The sequence below is a fragment of the Paramormyrops kingsleyae genome, chromosome 14, assembly GCF_048594095.1.
Source record: "Paramormyrops kingsleyae isolate MSU_618 chromosome 14, PKINGS_0.4, whole genome shotgun sequence".
Taxonomy (NCBI): domain Eukaryota; kingdom Metazoa; phylum Chordata; class Actinopteri; order Osteoglossiformes; family Mormyridae; genus Paramormyrops; species Paramormyrops kingsleyae.
The window spans coordinates 23,196,299-23,219,570 of NC_132810.1; the positions used below are offsets into that span (position 1 = coordinate 23,196,299).

A 23,272-nucleotide genomic window follows, 5' to 3' on the forward strand; every position below is an offset into this window, starting at 1 on the left:
CACGCACAACCATTTCTAGGGTTTACAAAGAATGGTGTGCAAAGGGAAAAAACATCCAGTATGCGGCAGTCCTGTGGGCGAAAATGCCTTGTTGATGCTAGAGGTCAGAGGAGAGTGGACCGACTGATTCAAGCTGATAGAAGAGCAACTTTGACTGAAATAACCACTCGTTACAACCGAGGTATGCAGCAAAGCATTTGTGAAGCCACAACACGCACAACCTTGAGGCAGATGGGCTACAACAGCAGAAGACCCCACCGGGTACCACTCATCTCCACTACAAATAGGAAAAAGAGGCTACAATTTGCACGAGCTCACCAAAATTGGACAGTTGAAGACTGGAAAAATGTTGCCTGGTCTGATGAGTCTCGATTTCTGTTGAGACATTCAAATGGTAGAGTCAGAATTTGGCGTAAACAGAATGAAAACATGGATCCATCATGCCTTGTTACCACTGTGCAGGCTGGTGGTGGTGGTGTAATGGTGTGGGGGATGTTTTCTTGGCACACTTTAGGCCCCTTAGTGCCAATTGGGCATCGTTTAAATGCCACGGCCTACCTGAGCATTGTTTCTGACCATGTCCATCCCTTTATGACCACCATGTACCCATCCTCTGATGGCTACTTCCAGCAGGATAATGCACCATTTCACAAAGCTCGAATCATTTCAAATTGGTTTCTTGAACATGACAATGAGTTCACTGTACTACAATGGCCCCCACAGTCACCAGATCTCAACCCAATAGAGCATCTTTGGGATGTGGTGGAACGGGAGCTTCATGCCCTGGATGTGCATCCCACAAATCTCCATCAACTGCAAGATGCTATCCTATCAATATGGGCCAACATTTCTAAAGAATGCTTTCAGCACCTTGTTGAATCAATGCCACGTACAATTAAGGCAGTTCTGAAGGCGAAAGGGGGTCAAACAACATATTAGTATGGTGTTCCTAATAATCCTTTAGGTGAGTGTATACATATACAGTATATATATAAACATAAACACACACATAGACATATATGCGTGTGTGTGGACACACCAAGCCATCTCCAAAGGAGCATGATAGAGTGTCTCATCACTTGACCTGGCCACCTGGCCTAAACACAATAAATATGGTTTTGGAGGAGTTTAACTAGAAGGAAAAGTAACCAATGAGCGTATAGCTCAGTGTATATGTGGTCCTTTAGAACAGCTGGGAAAGCATCCCCAGGAGGCCACCTCATGAATCTGGCGTACAAAAGAAAGTATGGTCAGCCAGTCCCTGTGGCAATTGGGGTCAATGGTGGCATCACTCTGCCGATCTTTTCACAAGATTTTGGAGTGTGTGTGGGAATTTTTCCACATTCATCCAGAAGAGCATTTGTGAGGGTAGACACTGATGTTGGACGAACACCTTGGGATGAACTAAAATGGAGATTGCAAGCCAGGCCTTCACATCCAACATCAGTGCCTGACCTCCTCTTCTGAATGAATGGGTAAATATTCCCACAGACACACTCCAAAATCTTGTGGAAAGCCTTCCCAGAAGAGTGGCAGCTGTTATAGCTGCAAAGTGGGAACCAACTCCATGGATTTAGAATGGTATGTCATCAAAATTCCTGTAGGTGTAATGACCACACAATTCATGTCCAAATACTTTTCGTCATACAGTGTGTATGTTACTTGCCAAAAATGAATGTGATGAGGTTATAGACACAGCTCAGGTACACAGAAAAACTTCCAAATGAAGATGTGTCTATCATAGACAAATGATGTGTCAATTAAGTTGAACAAAGCAAACATGTTTCTTTGTGGGGAACTTAAAAAGAATAAACACTTACACAAAGCTAATCATTCAAGTTCAATTATTTTTTGTCTACAACTGGCAACTTCTACACACAAATTGCATTCAATATATCTGCCACACATACACCATTCACACCTACGTAAATTTGGCAATTTGCCTATTGGACTGCAGGGGGAAACGGGAGAACACCCCATGATGACATGGGGAGATTGTGCAAACCCCACACATGTAGAGTCACGGTAGAGACTTGAACCACCGTCCCAGAGATGTGAGGCAACAGTGCTAATTACTGTGCCACCCCCATTTTCCTTCTCTTTATCATTTTTCTATAAAAAATGAATGGAACTGAATTGAATGTCCTGTATTTGGTGCCCTCGTGCACTGGAAGGCTGAGAATACCACCTCCCACACAAAAGAAAAACTGATTGTCTCCTTTACATTACTTTCATCCAGGAGGACAGGACATTCAGCAAGCTGGGAATTCATCAGTCACTGTCATGCAGAGATGGTGTCTGCCTGCACGGTGAAAGCTAGAATAAAAAAATCCAGTCTACTGTAACCATCGTATTCTGTCCACACTTTGTGCAAATTATACCAGTTCTGATAAGATTCCTCTAAATCAAGTTAGGTGTTTGTGGAGAAATAAAGGTTCTTTTTATTTAATGTTACCGTACAGCATGTTCAGAAAGTGAGCTTGTGACATTAGCATATTTTGCACATTCATAAACTGTGTCGCGTGTAACTGGCAACCTGAGACAGGTTGCAGCCTCACCACAGCTCTGTACTGGGAAAGTGATTGTGGAAAATGGATGAGTGGGTAAATATTCATGTAACTGCCATTTTATTGCTTGCATTATTCAGAAAGGTTGTATGGTTTTTGTCCCTCTACCTTACACTTAGGTTTGCAAATCTAATCACAGAACAATGCAAAATAAACAAGCAATGATTTTTACATGAACTATTTTTCTTTTGTTCAACTTCAAAGCTAAATTATGTTCAATTTTAAACTGAAAATATCTGAAATAGTTGGAATGTATATATCCATCCATCTTCTAATCATCGGTGAAGAGAACAGAGTATTTTATATGTAGGGTCTATTCTGGTTAAATGACACATGCATTTATACCATTTAACCAGAATGTTCATTTAAGTTATTAAACTGTTAAACAAAACGTAAAAATATTTTTATAAAACGAAATGTGAAAGGGAACATGCTATATCTGCACCGTGAAACGTGTTTATTGCACCGGTGAACTCTACAGGACATTATAGGCGCCATTGGAAATGTATGTATAGGGAACACACAGTTCGTAAGACATGAACCTGTTCACCGGATGACATTTTGAACCTAGTAAGTGTATCGATGCTTGCCGGATTATTGTATCTGGGTGGGGGGCAGTTTCCAGGAAGAAATCTTGCCCCTAAAACCCCTCCTTTCCCCATCTTTTGTGTTTGCTTAGCCTCGGACTGGAACGGTATGTTCTGTGAAGTACAGTATTTCAATTGGCGACTAAAAACCGGACCGTGGAGGCAAGAGGTGGCAGATGCTACAGCGATCGCGGCTTCGTAGAAACCTCCCTACCAACGCATCGGTTTCCAAATTAAATCAAAATAAGTTATATTCTCCGGGACATAACTGCCGATGAAGGACAGCAAGGAAGAGGTTCTTGGTAGAAAAGTAAGTGCCACATCATCATTTAGAAATCAAATGATAATTTGACTGTTGTCATTATATGTTAAAACCTGGCATGTTTACATCACGCTGGATGCTATTTGTAGAGGTTTAAAATAATCCGGTTTAGATAAAACGGAACAAAGTAATCAAGTAACTTCATTTGAAGAGAAGACGTTTAACAGGTAGGATACCGCGGCTATCGAACAAAACGTTTTAAAATGTTGCATTTTACTTGTTTTTGTGATCGCTGTACATTAATGGTTTGCACGAGACATTTAGCGTCTTTGAGGTACTCAGTAGATCGTCGCACTTAAAGTTATCTCCTCTTTCACCATTTGCAGCGTAAACATCGTTTTATCCCTCGAGGCCGACTGCGCTAGAGAACTGATTCATTTAGAGAATGACTAATTTCACCTTAAACATTCAATCACATAATTTTTTCGTACAGCTACTTAAAATTCATCGCCTTTGAACACGTTCAGTGTTGTGCGGTCACTCCAGAACTGTCTGTTTCCGTGCGCGCTACTTATAGAAAAACAAATAGATAGAGCAAATTCGCAAGTTTCATGCAAATTTAAAACTTAATGAAGCATATGAGGCGATCGCTGAACGCTAACAATGAAACACGTACGATGCTGCTGTAACTCGCAATTGGTACTTGAGGTCCTTTTTCATGACAAAAGATGTTTTAGTAAACGAGATACTGTATAGCCTACAGAGGGGAATATATCCATTCATTGAATATGACAACTGTTTATTGTTTTTGACAGACCAATCATTGCCACGTATTCACCTCTGAATGTGTAATATTATTAATACGGAATTTATATATTTTAAGGTTACATAAAACCTAAAAAAACATCCGGTTTCTCCCTGCTACGTGCCCCATCGTTGAGTTATTAGGTTTCAGGATCTCCACAATTGTACATTGGATAAATGGCCCTTGAAAAATGATATGGAATGGAATTCAAAACATGAATTGAATTGTCTGGAAGTGGAATATGTGCAAAAAGAAGATGCAATTAAGAATTTCATTGTTTCACTTAATTTACTTTAATATCACTTAATGTAAAGTTTATTGAGCAAAACAAAATAAAAAATACTAGGAATGTATATGCTTTTAAAAACCTCACTCAAAAAATGACTAAACTCTGACGGCTACAGTACTAGTCAAAAGTTTGGACACACGTACCCACAGAAAGGATTATTGCACAATTTTCTACATTTTAGAATAATTATAGACACCAAAACTATAAAAGAACATATATGGAACTGTGCAGTGACCAAAAAAGTATTAAACAAAACAAATATTTATTGGTGGGGGGAGTGGAGCTGCTTTGTGGGTTGGTACACAGAAGGTTGCCAGTTCAAATCCCGTGGTCAAGCATAGTAATGTCACCACTGGGTCCAAACTTTTGACTGGTACTGTAAATAGAATCATGAACAGCTTCATTGGTGGTGTTGCTCAGAGTGGGGTTTTCATTCTTCCCAGTGGCTGCCCCTGATCTTTTGGATCCCAAATCTGCAGCACAGAACTCCAAGCCTCGCCTTTCCTTCTCTGCTAAACCCATTGTCTTAAACTTGGGGGATGACTGTGATACCATTTCCAAGGTAATGAAGTGGAAAACTGTTTCTGCCATATTTCTGCTGGTGTTGCTCTACTTGATATTTGGGGCCATGGTGTTCAAGGCTCTGGAACAGGCCCATGAGAGATCCCAGAAGATCACCATCTTGGCTGAGAAGCTTGAATTCCTCACCAGCCACTCCTGTGTCAATTCATCTGAACTTGAGGACTTTGTGAAGGTAACTTAGATCTTATTTTGGCAGGAAGCATGGTTCATCTTCCCTTTTTTCTCATATAGTTAAAAATAGTGGATCTGCAGTCACATAACAAACAGATCATCCATCAGTCATACAATTTTATTTAATGCCATTCAATATACCCAAAGGACGTTCCATTATTTCACACAATTAAAAAAGGAGTTGTATGTTCGAAGAGGAGTTATGACCAACTGCACATATTGACTCTCATGTGCCCTTCACTGTGCTTGCAATGTATATAGTAAATATAGAACCAAAGTGAATATAAAAAGATATTATCTCATAATTGTTATAATGCAGCCTATAATTTACCATGTGGTAGTTGAACTTGACGTTCTGAGAGGGTAGCTGAATGTGTCACCTCTGGGGACACATTCAATTATACACACCTTAGAACTCAGAACACTCTATTGCCAGTATGAACAAACCCACTAGAATTGCTTGTGTTTCAGTGCCAAACCCGAAGTACAGGACAATATTACAAGATATAAAGGAGAAACACTTCACAGTACAATATATGCCAAAGAACAGTACATTACAAATGTGCAAAGATGTCTAAAAAAATTTTTTTGCATAAGAGTATATGTGCAAATGTATGCAAAGTGCAAGGGTTAGGTTAGGGAAAATGACATACAGAAATATATTAGGATGTGATAATTCAGTCAGATGCAATTCTTTTGGCACCTCCGGTGTAATAAGAAGCTGATAGAAAGGAAGGCAATTTCACATGTCAAGACTGAGGATCACTCCAATCAGTACAGAGCATCTTACTTACAGCACAATGGAAAAAAAAAATCTCTGACCAAATTTTCCCTGTCATGGGAAGAGGCCAGGCTGCAGGGCTGCCCTGAGTCTTCCCATCGAGTCGATACAGGTCTGGGGGGTGGGGGGAGGGAAGCAAAATTTTCAGTTTCACTCATTTTTGAATTTATGGGCATGCGCCCGAGTAAAATATAGATTTTTTTTTTTTGCAAACTGCACCCTGGCTCTTCCCTGCTTCTCATTCATGAAGGGCTTCTTCCTTGCTTTATGGGTCTTCAGTCCTGCTTCTGTGAGCCTGTTATGAACTGTCCTAGCAGTGCACTTCACACCACTTAATGTTTCTCATTCCTACTGAAGGTCACTTGAGGTCATCCTCTGTTTTATGAGGCATTGCCGAATAAGTTGATGAAATATTATTATTATTATTATTATTAATAATAATAATAATTATTATTATTATTATTGTTAATGCTGAAATAGTTTAGCAATACCAGTTTTTGATATTTTTGATATTTGTGTTTTTTAAGCTCTCTGCTGCTTTCTGTAGTAGGGATGTCCCTTAACCTGAAATGCTTAATCGCAGATGGCAATGGCTCCTTATGGCAGAGACTGAGACAGTGGTGAGTCATAGTAACAAGTATAGAATAATCCGAGACTGCGTACATAACAGTTACTGGCCCCCACATTTGTGCTGGCTTGTCCTGTTTTAAGGAGTAGCATTGAACTGAGCAGCAATAGGCTCTGAATGTTCTGTGGTTTTTTTTAAGCAGCAAGTGATTTCGTTCAGCTCATTTTGAACTAAGGACCAAGTCCAGAACCAAGTACCATGGACAGTTCTTCCTCTGTTGTAGTGACTGCTTTATGAAAAGAAGCTGTAATGCTATGAACGTCAGTACTATTCATTGACTTTATATGTGTCAATCACAACAGATGGGTACAAAAAACAAAAGACGATAACAGCGAGCAATAACACAAGTGATCTCGAATATCTCATGTCCACCAAATGCAGCTCAGTTGAACTCTTTTTATGTATAAAGAAAAGACTTACATTTTTTTTACTAAATGAGCAAAAACCTAGAAAACACATACACCAATTATAAAAACGTGACTAGCAGACTTTCCTCCTTTTCTTTGAAGCAAAATAATGTGTCTAACAACGAGTATAATTACCTAACCATTATGTCTCCATTCTCACATGTGCTCTTTTTATTCTGGTAAATCAGAATTCTAAGGCAGTGTGACAATAGATGAAAAAAAAGACATCCTCCACTTCAGTGCGCAATGAGGCAGGATTAAGATGTATTGGTTTCTTTCAGTAGAATACAAATATTGGGTTATAATTGCAAATTATGCTGTGTACGGAAATTGTAGCATGGCCGCATGTTTACTTTTACTTAATTTATCTGATGCTTTTATCCAAAGTGAGTTACAATAGAGAGAAGGGTTACAATTTATGTGTGCTCTCCAGGGGGTGCAGGAGGTGCTGTTGTGGCCTCATGTCTCCTTCTTGCATGATGGATTTGATGGATGATGTTCTGTCTGAATCCATGTTGCTTTCCTCTGGGTACTCCTCTTTCCTGCAGTGGACCTACAATTACAGTACCAGTCAAAAGTTTGGACATGCCAAGCTATCTACAAAGGAGAGTGATAGTGTTACATGACCTTTCTACCTGACCTAAACATGGTAGATTTGGTTTGGGAGGAGTTTGACCAAGAGAGTGAAGGAAAAGTGGCCAATGAGTGTTCATCATATACTGTATGTGGGACCTCCTTCAGTACAGCTGGGTAAGCATCTCAGGAGGCCACCTCATGAAACTGACACAGAGGAGAAAGTAGGGTCATCTAGTCCCTGAAGCAATTGGTGTTAAAAGTCTTGCTCAAGGACCCAGTGGTGACATTACTATGCTTGAGCATGGGATTTGAACCGCCAACCTTCTGTGTCCCAACCCACAAAGCTGCTCCACTCCCCCCACTAACAAATATATATTTTTTGTTTAATACTGTTTTGGTCACTGCACAATTCCATATGTTCTTTTATAGTTTTGGTGTCTTTATAATTATTCTAAAATGTAGAAAATAGTGCAATAATCCTTTCTGTGGGTAGGTTTGTTCAAACTTTTGGCTGGTACTGTATGTGGATCCATTCCTCTCAAATTGTTCTTAGTGTGTGATGATGGCTTGATTTCCCTTTCAGGATGCCCCCTCTCTTTCCTAGACTCCCTATGACCCTGCATTAAATAAATCTATAGGGGTCATGAATAGATAGATAATGTGGCTTCTATTATTCTGTCTATAGAATATTTCAGAGCTTCTGAGGATCATTTCAGTAGCTGGAAAACTGAAAATGAGCATTCATGTTCTTTTAATGACCAGTGGTTTTCGTCTGGAGAGCCTGGCAGATATCTAATTTTCTACACGGTCATGAATATCAACGTCTGGGAAATTGAGGGATGGCTACAGATTCCGGGATGTTCTGTGTTTCTTGAATAGTATTATGTAGTGTCCTTTGAGAAACTTTTGGAAGGAGAGCAGAATCTAAAGGAATTACAAACAGAATCAGTGGGCAGCTGATTTTTTTCAAAGCAAAATTCATCCCTAATTGAATGATGCTCTCTGTACAGTTTTGCTTTGTTGTGTACATAAATTTATTTAAACATATATTTATTTAATATGCTTTTGTCTAAAGTGAGGTACAAGTGAGGATCACAGAGCAGGGTCAGCCATTGTCCCCTGAAGCAATTTCTGGTTAAGAGCCTTACTCAAGGACCCTGCGATGATATGGCTACTCTTCCGGCCATGGAATTTGACCTTGCAGAGATTGAAACAGACCCCTACCCCCACTGTGCGGCACACTGCCCAGGAAAAATCAGAGATGCAGCAAACATTGGTGGATGCTCTGTCAGACATTCAGGTGCTCTTATAAGAAAGGAGAATCTAATGGAAAAAAAGGAAACAGAAAAATAAAATTATTTGAATTGAATTGAATCTAATCGAATTGAGTCAAATTGAATCAAATTGAATTGAATTGAACTGAGTCTTCATAAACACTCATTTGTTGTTATTTATAGGTGGGGCACAAGGGCATATCTTTAATCTTCAAAGCATGTTGAGGTGCCCACTGCTCATATCACTGGGAGAGGAAAGCCCCCGCCACCGTCAGAACATAAACGTGACAGAATTATTCTTTGGCATAACTCTCCTCTATGTATGCAAGACACTCTTCAAAATCACTTGCTTTCACTTTCTCATAGGCAAAGAACTCTACAGCCTATTGCAGATTTCTTTCCATAAGAAAAGCCACATTGTCTTGTTAACAATCAAGGGTGCAGATTTGGGTATGGACAGTAGATACATGTCCTTAACAATATTGTGGGAGTATCGTGTGTTTAGGGGGGCGGGGGGGTTCGGGGGTGATCTGGTGCCTGTCAACCTAAGGTCTTGTTAACGATCCACTGATTTGGAGCAGAAATGATTCAGAAGGATATAAATGAGGGACAATAAATTAAATAAATTAAATTAGTGGCCTGATTCCAGTAATCAAGGCTATTTATTTTTCTCTGGGCAAAATCCTATTTAGAAAATCTCTTGGTAGCTGGGAGTTACATGGTGCTAGCTAATTTATCATAGACAACTTTCCGGTTGAATACTTCACACCATAGGTGATTCTAGACCCTAATTAGAGAGGTTCTGGGCGGGTATTTTTGTCTCAGCCCCCCTAAAAAACAGTTTTTCTAATACCATTTAGTGATATCCCTGACTTGGCAAATTTTCTCCTGGGGCTACCCCCTCCTCTCAGCAAATTTAATTATTGGAAGGATGACGTCCCCTATCCCTAAGGGTCAAATCTTAGAATCACCCCTATTTTACACTTTAGGAGGAAATGCAAGTGCAAAATAAATCCCAAACACTCCTGGACCAGAATCTGCAAATCGACACATAATGTAATCTCATGGAGTATGAAGTGATACTCAGGGTCAGCCATTGGTGTTCTGGTAGCCTAGATACCCTAGATGAGATTCCCCCACCCACCGCCCGCCACCCCCCACCCAGACCAACATAAAAAAATTTTGTCAGTTCATTTATATTAAAGACATTTCAGTAGCACAGGATATCTGGCTGCTAACTAGCTAATTAGCGTCTATCTCGCAAGAAAAGTAGTGAAATATTAAAACTTTATTATTAAAATATTAAAACGTAATTAACTGTCATGTCATGTAATGCAAACAGAGGTATTTCTTTTGACTTTTGCACCTTCTAATCAAATGGCACCCTTGGTGACCGCCTATGTCGCATAATTACATACATAATTTCACAAATAAATGTTTTACCAGAATTATTGTGGTCCTGCTATACAATAGCATGCATTTGATGACCAAATCCTGCGTGCTTTAATCCACAGCAGGTGGTGGCCGCGGTGAGAACTGGCGTAAATCCGTCAGGCAATTCGTCCAATGAGATGAGCCTCTGGGACCTCAGCAGTTCCTTCTTCTTTGCTGGGACTGTCATCACCACCATCGGTGAGTATCTATGTGTTATGAAGAGTCATACAGCATTCACAGTATTTAAAACTCAATCAAAAGACTTAAAGGGGCCCTATTATGCTTTTCTGTTTTTTCCCTTTTTTTAGTGCATTATATAGCTTTATGTACATGGAAGCAGTCTGCAAAGTCTTAAGGCCTCAGGTAAATGCCAAAGGGAGTAACTCTCACCACAGAAACCACTCTTCTCTAATCTGCCTGAAACACCTCGTTGGAATTCCAGTCCATACTTCCGTTACATGGTGAGGTCACCTCGTAATGCAATCCTTATTGACTGCCTACCTGCAAGGATCTGTCTGCAGACTCAGAGACAGGGGCAGAACGTATAGGGCTAACTGATCAACTGGGCAAGCTGACACTGGGCTCATCAGGCATGGGGCTTAAAGCTCTAACAGGGCATTTAGTTATAGAGTAAATATAAATGTACAGTATGAGAAAAATGTGTTTTTTGGAACATTGAAACATGTACATTTCTTATAGTGCACCAAATTTTTTTTTATTATGAATGAATGAAAATAATAGGTCCCATTTAACACTATCATGTGCTTTGATAGTGGGGTTTTATTTTGCGTTCCTTGTTGTATGGTATATATGTTCCATTCATTGTGTTTATGAATCCATTCAATGCAACTTATCCAGAACAGAAAGTCCTGGGGTTAAGAACGTCGGACGGACAACTCATATTTATGAACAGACTGTCATGAAGCCTATTATATTAAGAATTCAGATTAAATACAATAGTTCATAATAACAAATGCACACACTGCTTTGGGATGCACATGAAAACATTACGTGCTTTGTCAGCTTGAGGGACAGTACAGTACCATATGTAAGTAGCCAACTTAAAGACAGACTTATGGAACAGAACTTGGTCACAACCTGAGGACTGCTTGTATAACATCCTGTTTTTTATTATTATTGTGTTCCTCATTATCCCTGCCGTTGAAACCAAATGGAGTACAGCACTGATAGTGATATATTGGACTTTCTTCAGTGTAATGAGCGATGTATTGTCAATAGAAGGAACCACGCAATGCTCAAGTCATAACTTTGTTTCTTTGTTGTAGAATTATTGCAATTAGAAATCACCGCTGTTATCGTTTGTCAAGAATAATCTGCAAGTCACCTGAATTAAGGAAAAAATGACATGACAAAAATGGATCAAAACATACAGAAATATAAATGATAAGTATTTCCCTTCTCTGTCAACTAAGCAATGAAAAATGATCAGTGTGAGTCACTGGACTTTATACGATTTTGATTTTTATCAGTCACTCTTGTCAATATGTTAATCACAGACGAGTGATTTTCCATGTTAAAATTTTAAGCTCAGTTTTAAGTTCCTTTTGATAACATCTTGAGCAGACTAATCTCAGAAAAAGCTATAAAAATAAAAGCTTCACCCATAAAACCCACAGCGGAAGCAGAAGTACACCAGTGCTTCCTACTTGCATTTTGCACACTGAACTGTATAAATGATGCCGCCTAATGGGCAGATGCATAGAAATGTTCCTGTGGACCGTTCACATTCACAAATAAAACCCAATTATGGGGAGAACTTAAGATCATATCTGGATTTCCACACAAAGGACATTAACTGCATTTATTGCAATGTGAACTGCAGGTGCCTCTGAACATCACGTGATATTTTGTCAATGAACTTTGAACATGAGCTTTTAAGTCATTTGCATGATATGAGGGGAATATTTGTGTGCTGGAATTAATGCATGCAGGTATAGTTTACAAGATAACAGCTTATGATTGCGATAATACTGTGTAATATTTATGATAAAACAGACAGGATTACCCACAAAGGAGAGTAATACTTGTAAAACCGTGGTAATTTACAATTACTGTTTTTTCCCAAATGCTTTACACTTGAAGCCTTTGATGGTCTTAATGTCATTATTGAAATGATTTAGTCAGCAGAAAAAAGTTTATGAGTATTCAGGCAACTTCAACCTAGTGCTGGACATAGTCAATGGAAAAATGTGTGACAGATGACTATGGCATCCATATATTTTACCGCTCATGTTTCACAATGAGTTTCTTATTCATATTTCCTTCCATTATCAATTATTATTCACAGTTACTGCTACATTGATCTGGGGATCAAAGTGCTTGGATCATTTTGCAGAGTGCATTCTAAATGGTTCTCCAGCTTATCCCACGGCACTCACACACACACGCGCGTGCACACACCCATGTTTGTGTTCATATCTTTGTGGGAACCATCCATTCCTTTCTATTGGAGAAACCGTAATACTAACAATGACAATCTTTACCCCTACCCAGCCCTAACCTTAACCATAAGTGACCAAACAAAATACAAGTCTTTTGACATTTTTAGTTTTTTGATTGCATTCACAGATTTTTATGAAATTGAGATTCCCAAAAAATGTCCCCACAAAGTAAAAAGTTTCAGGTTTTTATCACACTGTGGGGAGATCAGGTCCCCACAATCTAATAATTACAAAAAACGCATATTCATCAGTAATCAAATATCCCAGATCATTTGTTTGCTGAATAAAGGGATCAGTTATATTCCCTCTAATATAATAACCATACTCATAACCAAAATAATCAAGGGTAAAATATTACATTATTTTTGCTATACCATTTGCAAGAATTTTTACTGTAGTTACATGCTATTTTTTACCAGAGGTATATTCTGTACATGTATAGCATTTATTCTACTGAACTGTATCTTACTTTACCTTGATGAGGAGATTTTACATACCTTTCATCGACCTCATATACTCTAGTCTTCCAGAAGATGCCATGTCTCCATTCATACGCAACGTCATTACAGACTTAAACAGATCTATGACTAAGTGATCTGGATGCTTTAGCTGGAGAGTGTGGGTTTCTCATGCTGTGGGGAGCAGAGCTTCAGTCTACTTTAAGCAATCGTCTGCCCATCCATTCAACCATTTTCAATAACTGCTTATCCAATTAGTGTATTTATGGAGCTTATCCCCTGAATCACCAATCATAAAGCAACCCCAAGACGGGAGCGTAGCTTAATATAAACAACACTAAACAATCATGTGAATATATCTACATTTAAAATAAGAGTGAGATGAATTATGGCTAGTCGCTCTTGCCTTTGTTCAATTTGGTAGAAGCTATTTATTTAAGAATTAGATTCTAATAAGACTCTCTGAAAAATATCTTACTGAGCCCTGTTTATTTTAGGTTAAGCAAGGTAATGTCATCCAGACATGCAGGTATAAACAGCTTTTTTGTCAGTAGTTTCAGGACATTTCTCTCATTCTTAGCTATTTTTGCATTGTGTTGTAAGGTCGGAATGGGCTATGCTGCTAACTGAGCAGTGTGTTTACAAGATCTGCTTCTGTCAACTATAAAGTACAACTCAGTTACTCATGTGTTGCAACAGCATTGCCGGTGAATGTTTGAGGCAAACAAGACAACAATGTGGTCAAGCTTTTTTTGTAATAGGACTTGGGAAAACCAGGGTAATTGTTTACGTCCACCTCCATAATTAAATGAAGATGCTATTGATAGTGAGCATCTGTTCATGATGAAGGATACTACTGATGAGTCATTGTGGCACCTACAGGTCACCATAATGGGCCTGTAACTCCGTGTTATGTAAAAGGCCTTTGAATTATATGGTGTCAAACAGCACTCGTACTTGCATTGTGGCAGGGAGAGTCTAAGAGTCTTTGGGGTGCAAATTATGTCATTATGTGAAAGTCTTAAAGGTACTGTACAGACAGGGAATGGATCCATGGGGGTGGGGCAAAATCAGCTGACAAGCCCAATTTTCTGACAATCTGTTAACGATACTTTAAAATGCATTTACTTTTGTCCCATCTGGCCTCAGACTAGATTTTCAGCTCATATATACTGATATTCTAGATTTTATACTACCTCAACCTCAAATTCTATCTTGGTTTGCTTTTTAATTTTCCCCCTCATAGCTGTTAAACCAGTTCCCCAATAAAATCCCCCTTTCCTTTCTGTAATAGCTCTGTCACTTGGATCTCTTCACTGTCTCGGTGAATCACGCCATACAATAATAAACAATCATTTTTGGAGGCAGAATAATAACCATTCATCTCTTATTAATGATCTATGGATAAACCAAAGTCATATAGCACTGGAGCTGAATCAAGTGTCTGAACTCCTGCTTACAAAACATTGTTTCTTTCGATGAAGGAAAATCAAAAGAAGTGAATAAAAATGTTCTCTTATCTAATCACGCTGCTTTGTAAAGTCATGAGGGGAATGTAGACTGACTTTGTCTTTAAATTATCCCAGATTTAAATCTAAGTATATGGGGAAAAAACAAACACGAAAAAAGAAAAGGACTATAAAACACTGCAATGCTATCATACTGTTCAGAAAACTGATTTTGTTTGATGACTGTTGTACAAGTGTGAGAAGTGGAAAACCAATTTTCCCAGCAGTTAATTTAGACTATAGTGTCTCTGCAGGAGTTTAATTATATTAAAAGTTCCAGAACGGCAGGTGCTACAAAACAGTGATTATAAAATAGAAAGGCTGACATTTTATATTTATGTTGCAAGGTTTTTTGTCTTTTTATGGTCATAAATGCAACCTGACTTCTGAGTTTGCGAGTAATTAATTTTTATGACTCCTTGTTTAAGCACTCGATTTAATTCCAGTCAAGGCAGCATGATGTACAATTATCCACATAATTAGACTGCTTGAAGTTTTGGGCTGGTTGGATGGTGAAAATTAGAATGATTTTGGAAATGAACCATGTCAGTACAAGTTATTTGGAGAGTTCCTCATTTGGAGTGATTGTTAAACATATTATTTCATGCATAAAAACTCATTAATTACTTGCTACATTTATGTAGCAAATTGGGTAAAATTCTTTGCACAGAAAATGGCAAAATCCTTAATTGTGCCATTTGAGACAGAAATGAGTCAAAATGCCTTTTGAGAACTGCCATTTAGCAATGGACACAGGAGCATCTCTTTGCTAATGCATTCAGAGTGCTCTTTAAGTGATGAAGGTCGCATCTACTTTGAATATTAATCATGCAGTGGGCAAACAGTCACATTCTGTACCATGTAGAATTCCTGTTTAGTGGTTTATGAAGCTTCCTGTGTGGTTTCAGTAAGTGAAGGAAGGAAACAACTACCTGACAGCTCATTGCTGTGGACTAAATATTTAAGATGATTGTAGGGAGTGTATCTGATTTTATCATTTTAAGGATGGAATATTTGTTCCCAAAAACTAAACATTTAATGTCCAAATGCTACTGCAATCCATGGAGTCCACAGAATGGAATCTGGTCCTTTGCCAAATTAGTACATATCAGTAATGTTGACCTGAATCAGCTTTCCACACAGGATGCCCTCTCCCCATTTAGGTTTCAGGCTCACTCTAACCCAGTATCGTCAGCCCTCCATATCTGCAGGGTCCTCATCTGCAGATTCAACCAGCTGCAGATCATAAATATTTGAGAAAAAAAGTCATCTATAAAGTCCAAAAAACAAACCTTGAATTTGCCACTTGCCAAACACTATGCTGAAAGTTTCATTTCGGTAGCCTATCAGAATTTTCAATCCGACATGGGAATGTCTGAAAAGTAACGTGGCCTCAGTCATTTTTTCCTGCTCTAGCATTCTGATGGACTGTATTGGTGGGGCTGAAAGTCAGAGATACTCTCCTTTATCATTTACCCACACTGCTTTATTGTGCTGATAACGAAAGAGGCTGGTTAAAAGGCCGTACACAACCCTGAGTCTTTAGAGTGAAGGCAGGGAAGCCGATTATATTTTACATTATCAGGTCATTTATTTGGCTGCTGTATTTTCCTTTGTGATTTGCATTTTTTGGTAATATAAGTAATCTAGAGAAGATTTAAAGTAAACAGGAGGCTGTGCATAGATTATATGCAAATACTATTGTGTTTTATATAAGGGACTTGAGTATTCACAAATTTTGGTGTCTGTGGGGGGACCTGGAATGAATCGTCCTCAGATTTGCAGGCCTGATTATATTAGGCAAGCAGTTATGGTTGGATGGATACATCTCTGCTCAATGATGGGTCTGTGGTGTAGTGATAAATTTTCCCAACCATTTACAGCAACTGTTTCAATTTTCTCTTCATAACCTGCCCATGTGTGTTTAAATACAGTACCATTCAAAAGTCTGTACACACCTACTTTTAATGCGTTTGTATCTATTTTAGCTGTGTTATTCACCTTATAGTAAAAGGCCTCGAGGCAATGAAGTAACACATATCAAACATTGTAATGATCAAGAGAAGTGTTCAACATTTTTTAATTTTTTAAGTTTTATATTTTTCAAAATAGCCCCCCTTAGCTTCAATGACAGCGTTGCAGGCTTTTGGCACTCTTTCAGCCAGCTTCCTGATGTAGCCACCTGAATGCTTGAAAGAGGTTCCACAAGTTCTGGGCACAAGTTGGCTACCTTGCTCCACCCCTTCAATCTGACTCATCCCAAACCAGCTCTATAGAGTTTAGGTCAGGGGATTGTGGGGGCCAGGTCATCTGTCACAGCACTCCATCTCTTTCCTTGTTTACCAGACTACAGTACTTACATAACCTTGAGGTGTGCTTAGGGCCATTATGTTATTGAAAGACAAATTATTTTTAGTAGATGTGTCCATATTTTTGACTGGTACTGTATATATAGCATTAAATTCCAAAAAAAAAGCAAATCTTAAAATTTCCAAAAATATTTGTCCTCTCCACCTTCAAACAATTACAAAACAGACATTTAAAAACAATACAACAGATTCCAGATAATGAAATATGGTAAACATCAGTCAAGCTTACGGTGCACCTGGAAACAGGGAACTTAATATATTCCAAAAAGCAGATTAATTTTATATGCACAGTTTTCATGCAATGTACAGATCAAACAATAGTCACACAATGTTGTAGATCGGTTTACATAATACATTTAATTTTATTTCTACCAATTTTTTTCTCATGAATACTGGATCTTCCAAAGGGTATTTTGAGGCTCTGTGACAAAGTTATTGTGAGAAACCTTACATTCAAGTGATCCCTGTTATGCTTATTATCTAACAATTCTTTTATTATCTTGGCTAGTAATGAGAAGCTACGGAACATTCTAGAAACTCCAAAATCATCAGGGAAGTTTACAGAATAAACTTGCAAAGTCTTACCAATTCTCTCTGCAAATGAATTTCCCTTTCAAGTTCAAATGCTGCCACCTGTGATCTTGACTTTCATATAATTCCCACCGTAGTCCTTATAAACTCGGGCCATTTTGGCATTTTCAATATCAGATCTTTTAAATGTAATTGTGACCTGTAACTTCCAAGACTTTGTGGATCCATTGAACCCATTTCTATTGGATTACAGAGCAGCTGACAGGGGCACACACACCACAAGAAGAGACGGGCAACATGAGGATAGTCAAGGTCTACTACATTACATATTATTAGAAAACAACATTTTACTTATTTAAACCACTGATATGTATTAAAGTCGTTTTTCATTCCCGATGTTAAACATGGCTGTAAATACTGTGATGGAGGACCATCATTAGTGATTTTCTGGCAGCAAACAATTTGTACACTCTAGTATTAAAATCAGGTGTCTATCCCTTGAGCTAAAGAAATGATAGCACCTTATTCCAAAAATCTTACTAATGGTGTAGTTGCTAAAGTGCAAGAACCATATTTAAGACCAATTATCCTCGAGTAGAATACAAACCTGGCACATGTAGCATCTAAAATAATTTAACTTAATTTTTCATCTGCTTCAACTAAGCAAATCTTGTGTGCCGTTCAATCACAACAGAAGTCATTTAAGGTTACCTTTCATATAGAATAGGTCTATACATTGTCCTTTTATTAAAGAAACTAAATAGCCTTATGTTATTTATCTTATTTACACAACAGCTTGTCATTTTTGTCCCTACACGGTCCCGCGTTTACAATTCTCCTCTGCTCTTTCTATGGCGTATGGCGGAGTTCCGCACCGATGCACGCGCACAGACACGTGCGTGCACACACAGGTGAGCACACTCCCACTAGTGGACAGAGAGCGCGTGTCGGAAAATACGTCGCGTTAACCACCTGAAAAGCAGACAAAAATATCTGTGTTTTTTTAAACTGTAAACTGTGAGAGTAACTTCTCAACCATGAACAGGGTAATAAATACGTTTCACAATGGGATTTTCCGCTTTAAGCTATCACTATTTTAAGCTTTCAGCTATCACTTTTAAAGCCTAACAATTAATGTATTTACAGGTCAAGACAAACATCCGCAATCGGGCTTTGTCAGCTGACGTCACACTCGCTATAACCGCAGTGTATTATGGGTCAAATCGCCCCTGTTGTCATTAAAAGAAACACATGAACACCATGAATCCAGTCGGTGTCCGTCTAACTCAGCCCCCCCAAAAAAGCTGTAAACCTACGGGAAACACTGCATGTTCAAACTCCAATCCAAAATTTATGAAAAATGTTTTATTCATGTCGCCTTCGAGTTTCGAAGGCTCCTTTCTGAATCAACCTTCCACGGACCCCCGACCACAGCATCTACAGGTGCATTAAACATTAACAAGCTGTGTGGCCCTAAAGAAGGGCTGGCCAACCCTGCTGCTGCAGATCTACCACCCTGCAGAGATGAGGTGCATATGGGCTGATATGTGTGCCACTAGAAACTGAATATGAATAGTGTATATTTGAATCTGCAGTTGTTGCATTAAAAAACAGAATCTGAATTTATTAGTTTGAATCTTAATTCCAATAACTTGAAACTGCATTTATCATACCTAGAAAATGTTCAGTTTACAAATTCAATTTCAATTTATTGAGACGCACATCCAGGTCCGTGAGGAAAAGTAATCGACCACAGGTTCACAACGCAACTCATTTCCACGTTTACAACAATTCTGCAGGTCTGGGTAAAGTGCAAGCATGTGCCGGCCCTGCCGGGGTGTCGCAAGCGTAAATGCGGGATCATATACGCAGTCATCATATACGTAATAAGAATTAAGCAGTACCGGCACTGCTATACTTTAATCTTTATCGTACTAACACTCACAAGTTGCCAGTGCGTCACACAAGAGTGGCGGGGCAGAGCGCGCCGTACCGACAGTCTTGTTGAGGCGCTTCTGTTGTTCCCAACACCCCCACTGCACCCCCGCCGCAGTTCTCACGGTCAATACAGTAGCGACACTTTTATTTCTCCACTTCGAGCACTGCTTATACAGATCACCATATTAGCACAGTACACAGAGAGCGCTGTAGACATGCAGCAGGCCAGAAGCTTAGCACTTCAAACCCACTTGATAACTTTACATTTAGATCGATACGGGGGGTATGTGTATCGATGCACTCGTGTTGTGTTTTTTTCTTCCCCGCCAATCAGGAGTCAGGAGCCACTTATGTCGATCTTCAGATTCAGCCTTTATTGCAACAGTGAGGTTACAGCCAAGGCTGGACGCCCTGCAGGAGCGTGTCCAATACTGTTTTACACTAATTTTTATACATTTTCTTATTGTGTAACAATATCTCGACACTTAAGCATCATCATTTCTTCAACCATTCACCATTGTTGTTTTCTCCATTGATCCACACCTCTAGGTGATACGTTTGTCAATCATCTCTTTTACAGTTTGGTCCCTCGGCTGAACATAATGCTGACGTGACCATTTCTAGTTGTTTTTTTTTAAATACTCAGCCGTGTACTTTTGATGAACTCAGGCGAATCCCTTACTTCAGTAGCAAACCTTGGCAACTTCAGCTTGTTGCACATTGTCTGGCTAGTGTCACGCCCCGCTCCGTCCGCTCCTAGTGTGTGCCACGCCCCCTCATTATCCACGTGTGCTTCCCCGATCGTGCCCAGCTGTTTCCTGTTTCGTTTGCCATGTCTTGTGTATTTAGTCTTCGTCTGAGTCTGTCTTCGCCAGACTCACCATTAATGTTGCCTATCGTGCTTCCCCGGTCCTGTTTTCCAAATAAATCCCCTTTGTTCCTGATTTCCTGGCTCCGATCACTTGCTTACCTGCACCGCTCGCCCGCGATCGTGACAGCTAGAGGGTTAATAATATATTTGTCCTTCAAGATAGTGATAAGCTGCAGCACTAATAAAGTACATACAGTATACATCAAAGGCTAACAAAATAGCTAACAGATACAGAAACGTCTAAGCCAACACAAGGTGCCAATTCATACTTGTTTTTCGTCACATTGTGCACAGGAGTAATTGGTCTGCATTCTCTGAAGGTTACAAAGTCATTCTCTGCACAGATTACATCTGCTACTTATAGAGTCCTAATGATTACATTCTCTATGCATTATGAAGTGTTAAATAATATTCCATACTCGCATATTAGAAATTAATACTGATTTCCACCTCCTATCAGCGAGATGAATATTTTTATTATTAATATTTATTATCTCCGCACTACTTATTTATTACCTCTGCACTATTTATTTACTGCCTGTTTGCACCTTGCACGCCCTGTTACTGTAATGTTAAGTGTACTATATGTTGCACCGGGGCCATGGAGAAACGTTGTTTCATCACTCTTTGTACATATATGAAGCTGATGATGACAATAAAGTAACCTTGAACCTTGAAAAGATATTTAGCATAAACACTACTAGAAAGCCACATGAGATGAACAGGCGATCTATAACTTAAACTAAACTAGAAGTAAAATTCATATCCCTAGCTAGTTTTGCATTAGTCTACCACATAAACTAGCAGTGCCAGAAATCGTTCATTTAACCACATGTACTACCATACTAACCAGACCAACGGTTAATGTTTATGCTATCTGTGTATATAAAGCTTATTCTCATATATATCCTAAGGTAATGCTCTTGCGACATCCCGGCACACGCCTCCACTTTACCCCAAGCTGCAGAACTGTCGTAAACGTGGAAATGAGTTGCGTTGTGAACCTGCAATTTTTCTCAAGGAGCCGGATGTGCTTCTCAATAAATTGAAATTGAATTTGCAAACTGAAAATTTTCCAGGTAGGATATATGCAGTTTCAAGTTATTGGAATTCAGATTCAAATGAATAAATTCAGTAAATTCAGTTCCAGTTTTTTAATGCAACAACTGCAAATTCAAATATACAGTATTCATATTCAGTTTATAGTGGCACAAATATCAGCCCATAGGTGCAGCTCTAATTTAACACACCTGATACAGATAATCAGGCCCTTCTCTAGCATCTCAGTATTAATAGGGGCTTCAGTGAGCCTGCTTTGCTTTTAGAAGAGTTTTGGTCAGCATTAGTTGGCATTAGAGCACAGAGAGGACAATGTACAGTGGTACCTCAGAACTCGAATTTAATCCATTCAGAACTCCAGATCGAATTGTGATGGAATTTTCCCCATAAGAAATAATGGAAAACCAATTAATTGGTTCCCACCCCCAAAAAAATACACCTAAATATGTTTTTTTTTAGCATCTAAACACAAAATGAACAGGATAACACAAGAAGAGCATATACTATACTAAACACATCTAAGCATATAAATACATCCAAACAATGTATAAAGTTAAAAAAAACAATGTGTCCTGCCCCGATCATCCGCTCCTTCCGTGTCCCACGCCCCCTTGTTAACCCCATGTGGAATCCCTGTGTGATCAGCTGTTTCTGGTTGTTGTCATTAGTGCTCTGTATTTAGTCCGCGTTTCAGTTTGTTTCCCCAGTCCGGTCATTGTATTGTCCGTCTGCGTTTTGCCTGCGTTACCTGTAATTAAACCCCATATTCCCCGATACCCTGATGTCTGCGCCTTTGTCTCCGTTCCATCCCCGCTCAGCACGACAATATTATTATAATTAAATGTATTCATGGTTTATGATTAATATTAAAATAATTAATCATAAATATTTATTTTTAAATGTATTTTATTATATAATAATTTCTGTTACTGTCTATCATTGTCTAAATGTATTTTACTGTCTAAATATATGTATTCAGCTCGTGTAAACATGCAGGATGCTATCACAGCGAATGCGGCGCTTAGACTGAAGCGTTACCCTATGTTTCGCTGAGAGATGTGCCGCGTGACTCATTTCCCCGCGCGTACAAGTTATCTTAGGTTGGCGTTCATGGTTTGACTTCTGAGATTCAGATCGAGTTCTAGGTATTTGTTTTTTTCTAACTGGTTGATTCGACTTCTAAGAAATTCGAGTTCTAATGAGTTTGAGAACTGAGGTACCACTGTACAACATTTCATAATCTATCACTGCCAGTTTCTACCACATTCAGTTCCAGGTTTCTGTCTGAATATGCAAGGATCTTTTTTTCCAGGAAGGAATTGAATATTGATCATGTTACATCGGTGTACATTTAAATTCAGCTGATGCTCTCTATTATAGGCTTTGGGAACATCTCTCCACACACTGAAGGGGGAAAGATATTCTGCATTATCTATGCTTTGTTGGGCATCCCTCTCTTTGGTTTCCTGCTGGCTGGGGTTGGAGACCAGCTGGGCACCATCTTTGGAAAAGGAATAGCTAAAGTCGAGAAGATGTTTGTGGTGAGTGAAGTGTTTCTGATACAGATACCTTCATAATGCATTATAATGATCGGTATAGGAATTAATAAAGCATTACAGCATCTTCTATTGATAGTCATAAAGCATTATAGTGTTGATTATAATACTTCATAAGTTGCAATGAAGCTCACGTCTATAATGCACTACAAATGCC

General features: G+C 38.9%; 1 protein-coding gene across 3 annotated transcripts in view; it reads left to right on the plus strand.

Annotated features, from left to right (window-relative positions):
- The first annotated feature begins 3,063 nt into the window (after positions 1-3,063).
- The window catches only part of kcnk2a (potassium channel, subfamily K, member 2a), a 30,530-nt gene continuing 10,321 nt past the window's right edge, over positions 3,064-23,272 (plus strand). Inside the window, exons 1-6 of one of the 3 annotated variants that reach the window (XM_023839889.2) lie at positions 3,064-3,137; positions 3,247-3,464; positions 4,954-5,072; positions 5,151-5,264; positions 10,444-10,561; positions 22,940-23,100. In XM_023839889.2, the coding sequence (XP_023695657.1) occupies position 3,464; positions 4,954-5,072; positions 5,151-5,264; positions 10,444-10,561; positions 22,940-23,100 (513 nt within the window). In that variant the 5' untranslated portion in view covers positions 3,064-3,137; positions 3,247-3,463. Of the gene's footprint in view, positions 3,138-3,246; positions 3,465-3,498; positions 3,644-4,953; positions 5,265-10,443; positions 10,562-22,939; positions 23,101-23,272 lie in introns of those variants that run through there. The other 2 variants (XM_072698857.1, XM_023839890.2) reach the window with 2 other exon arrangements.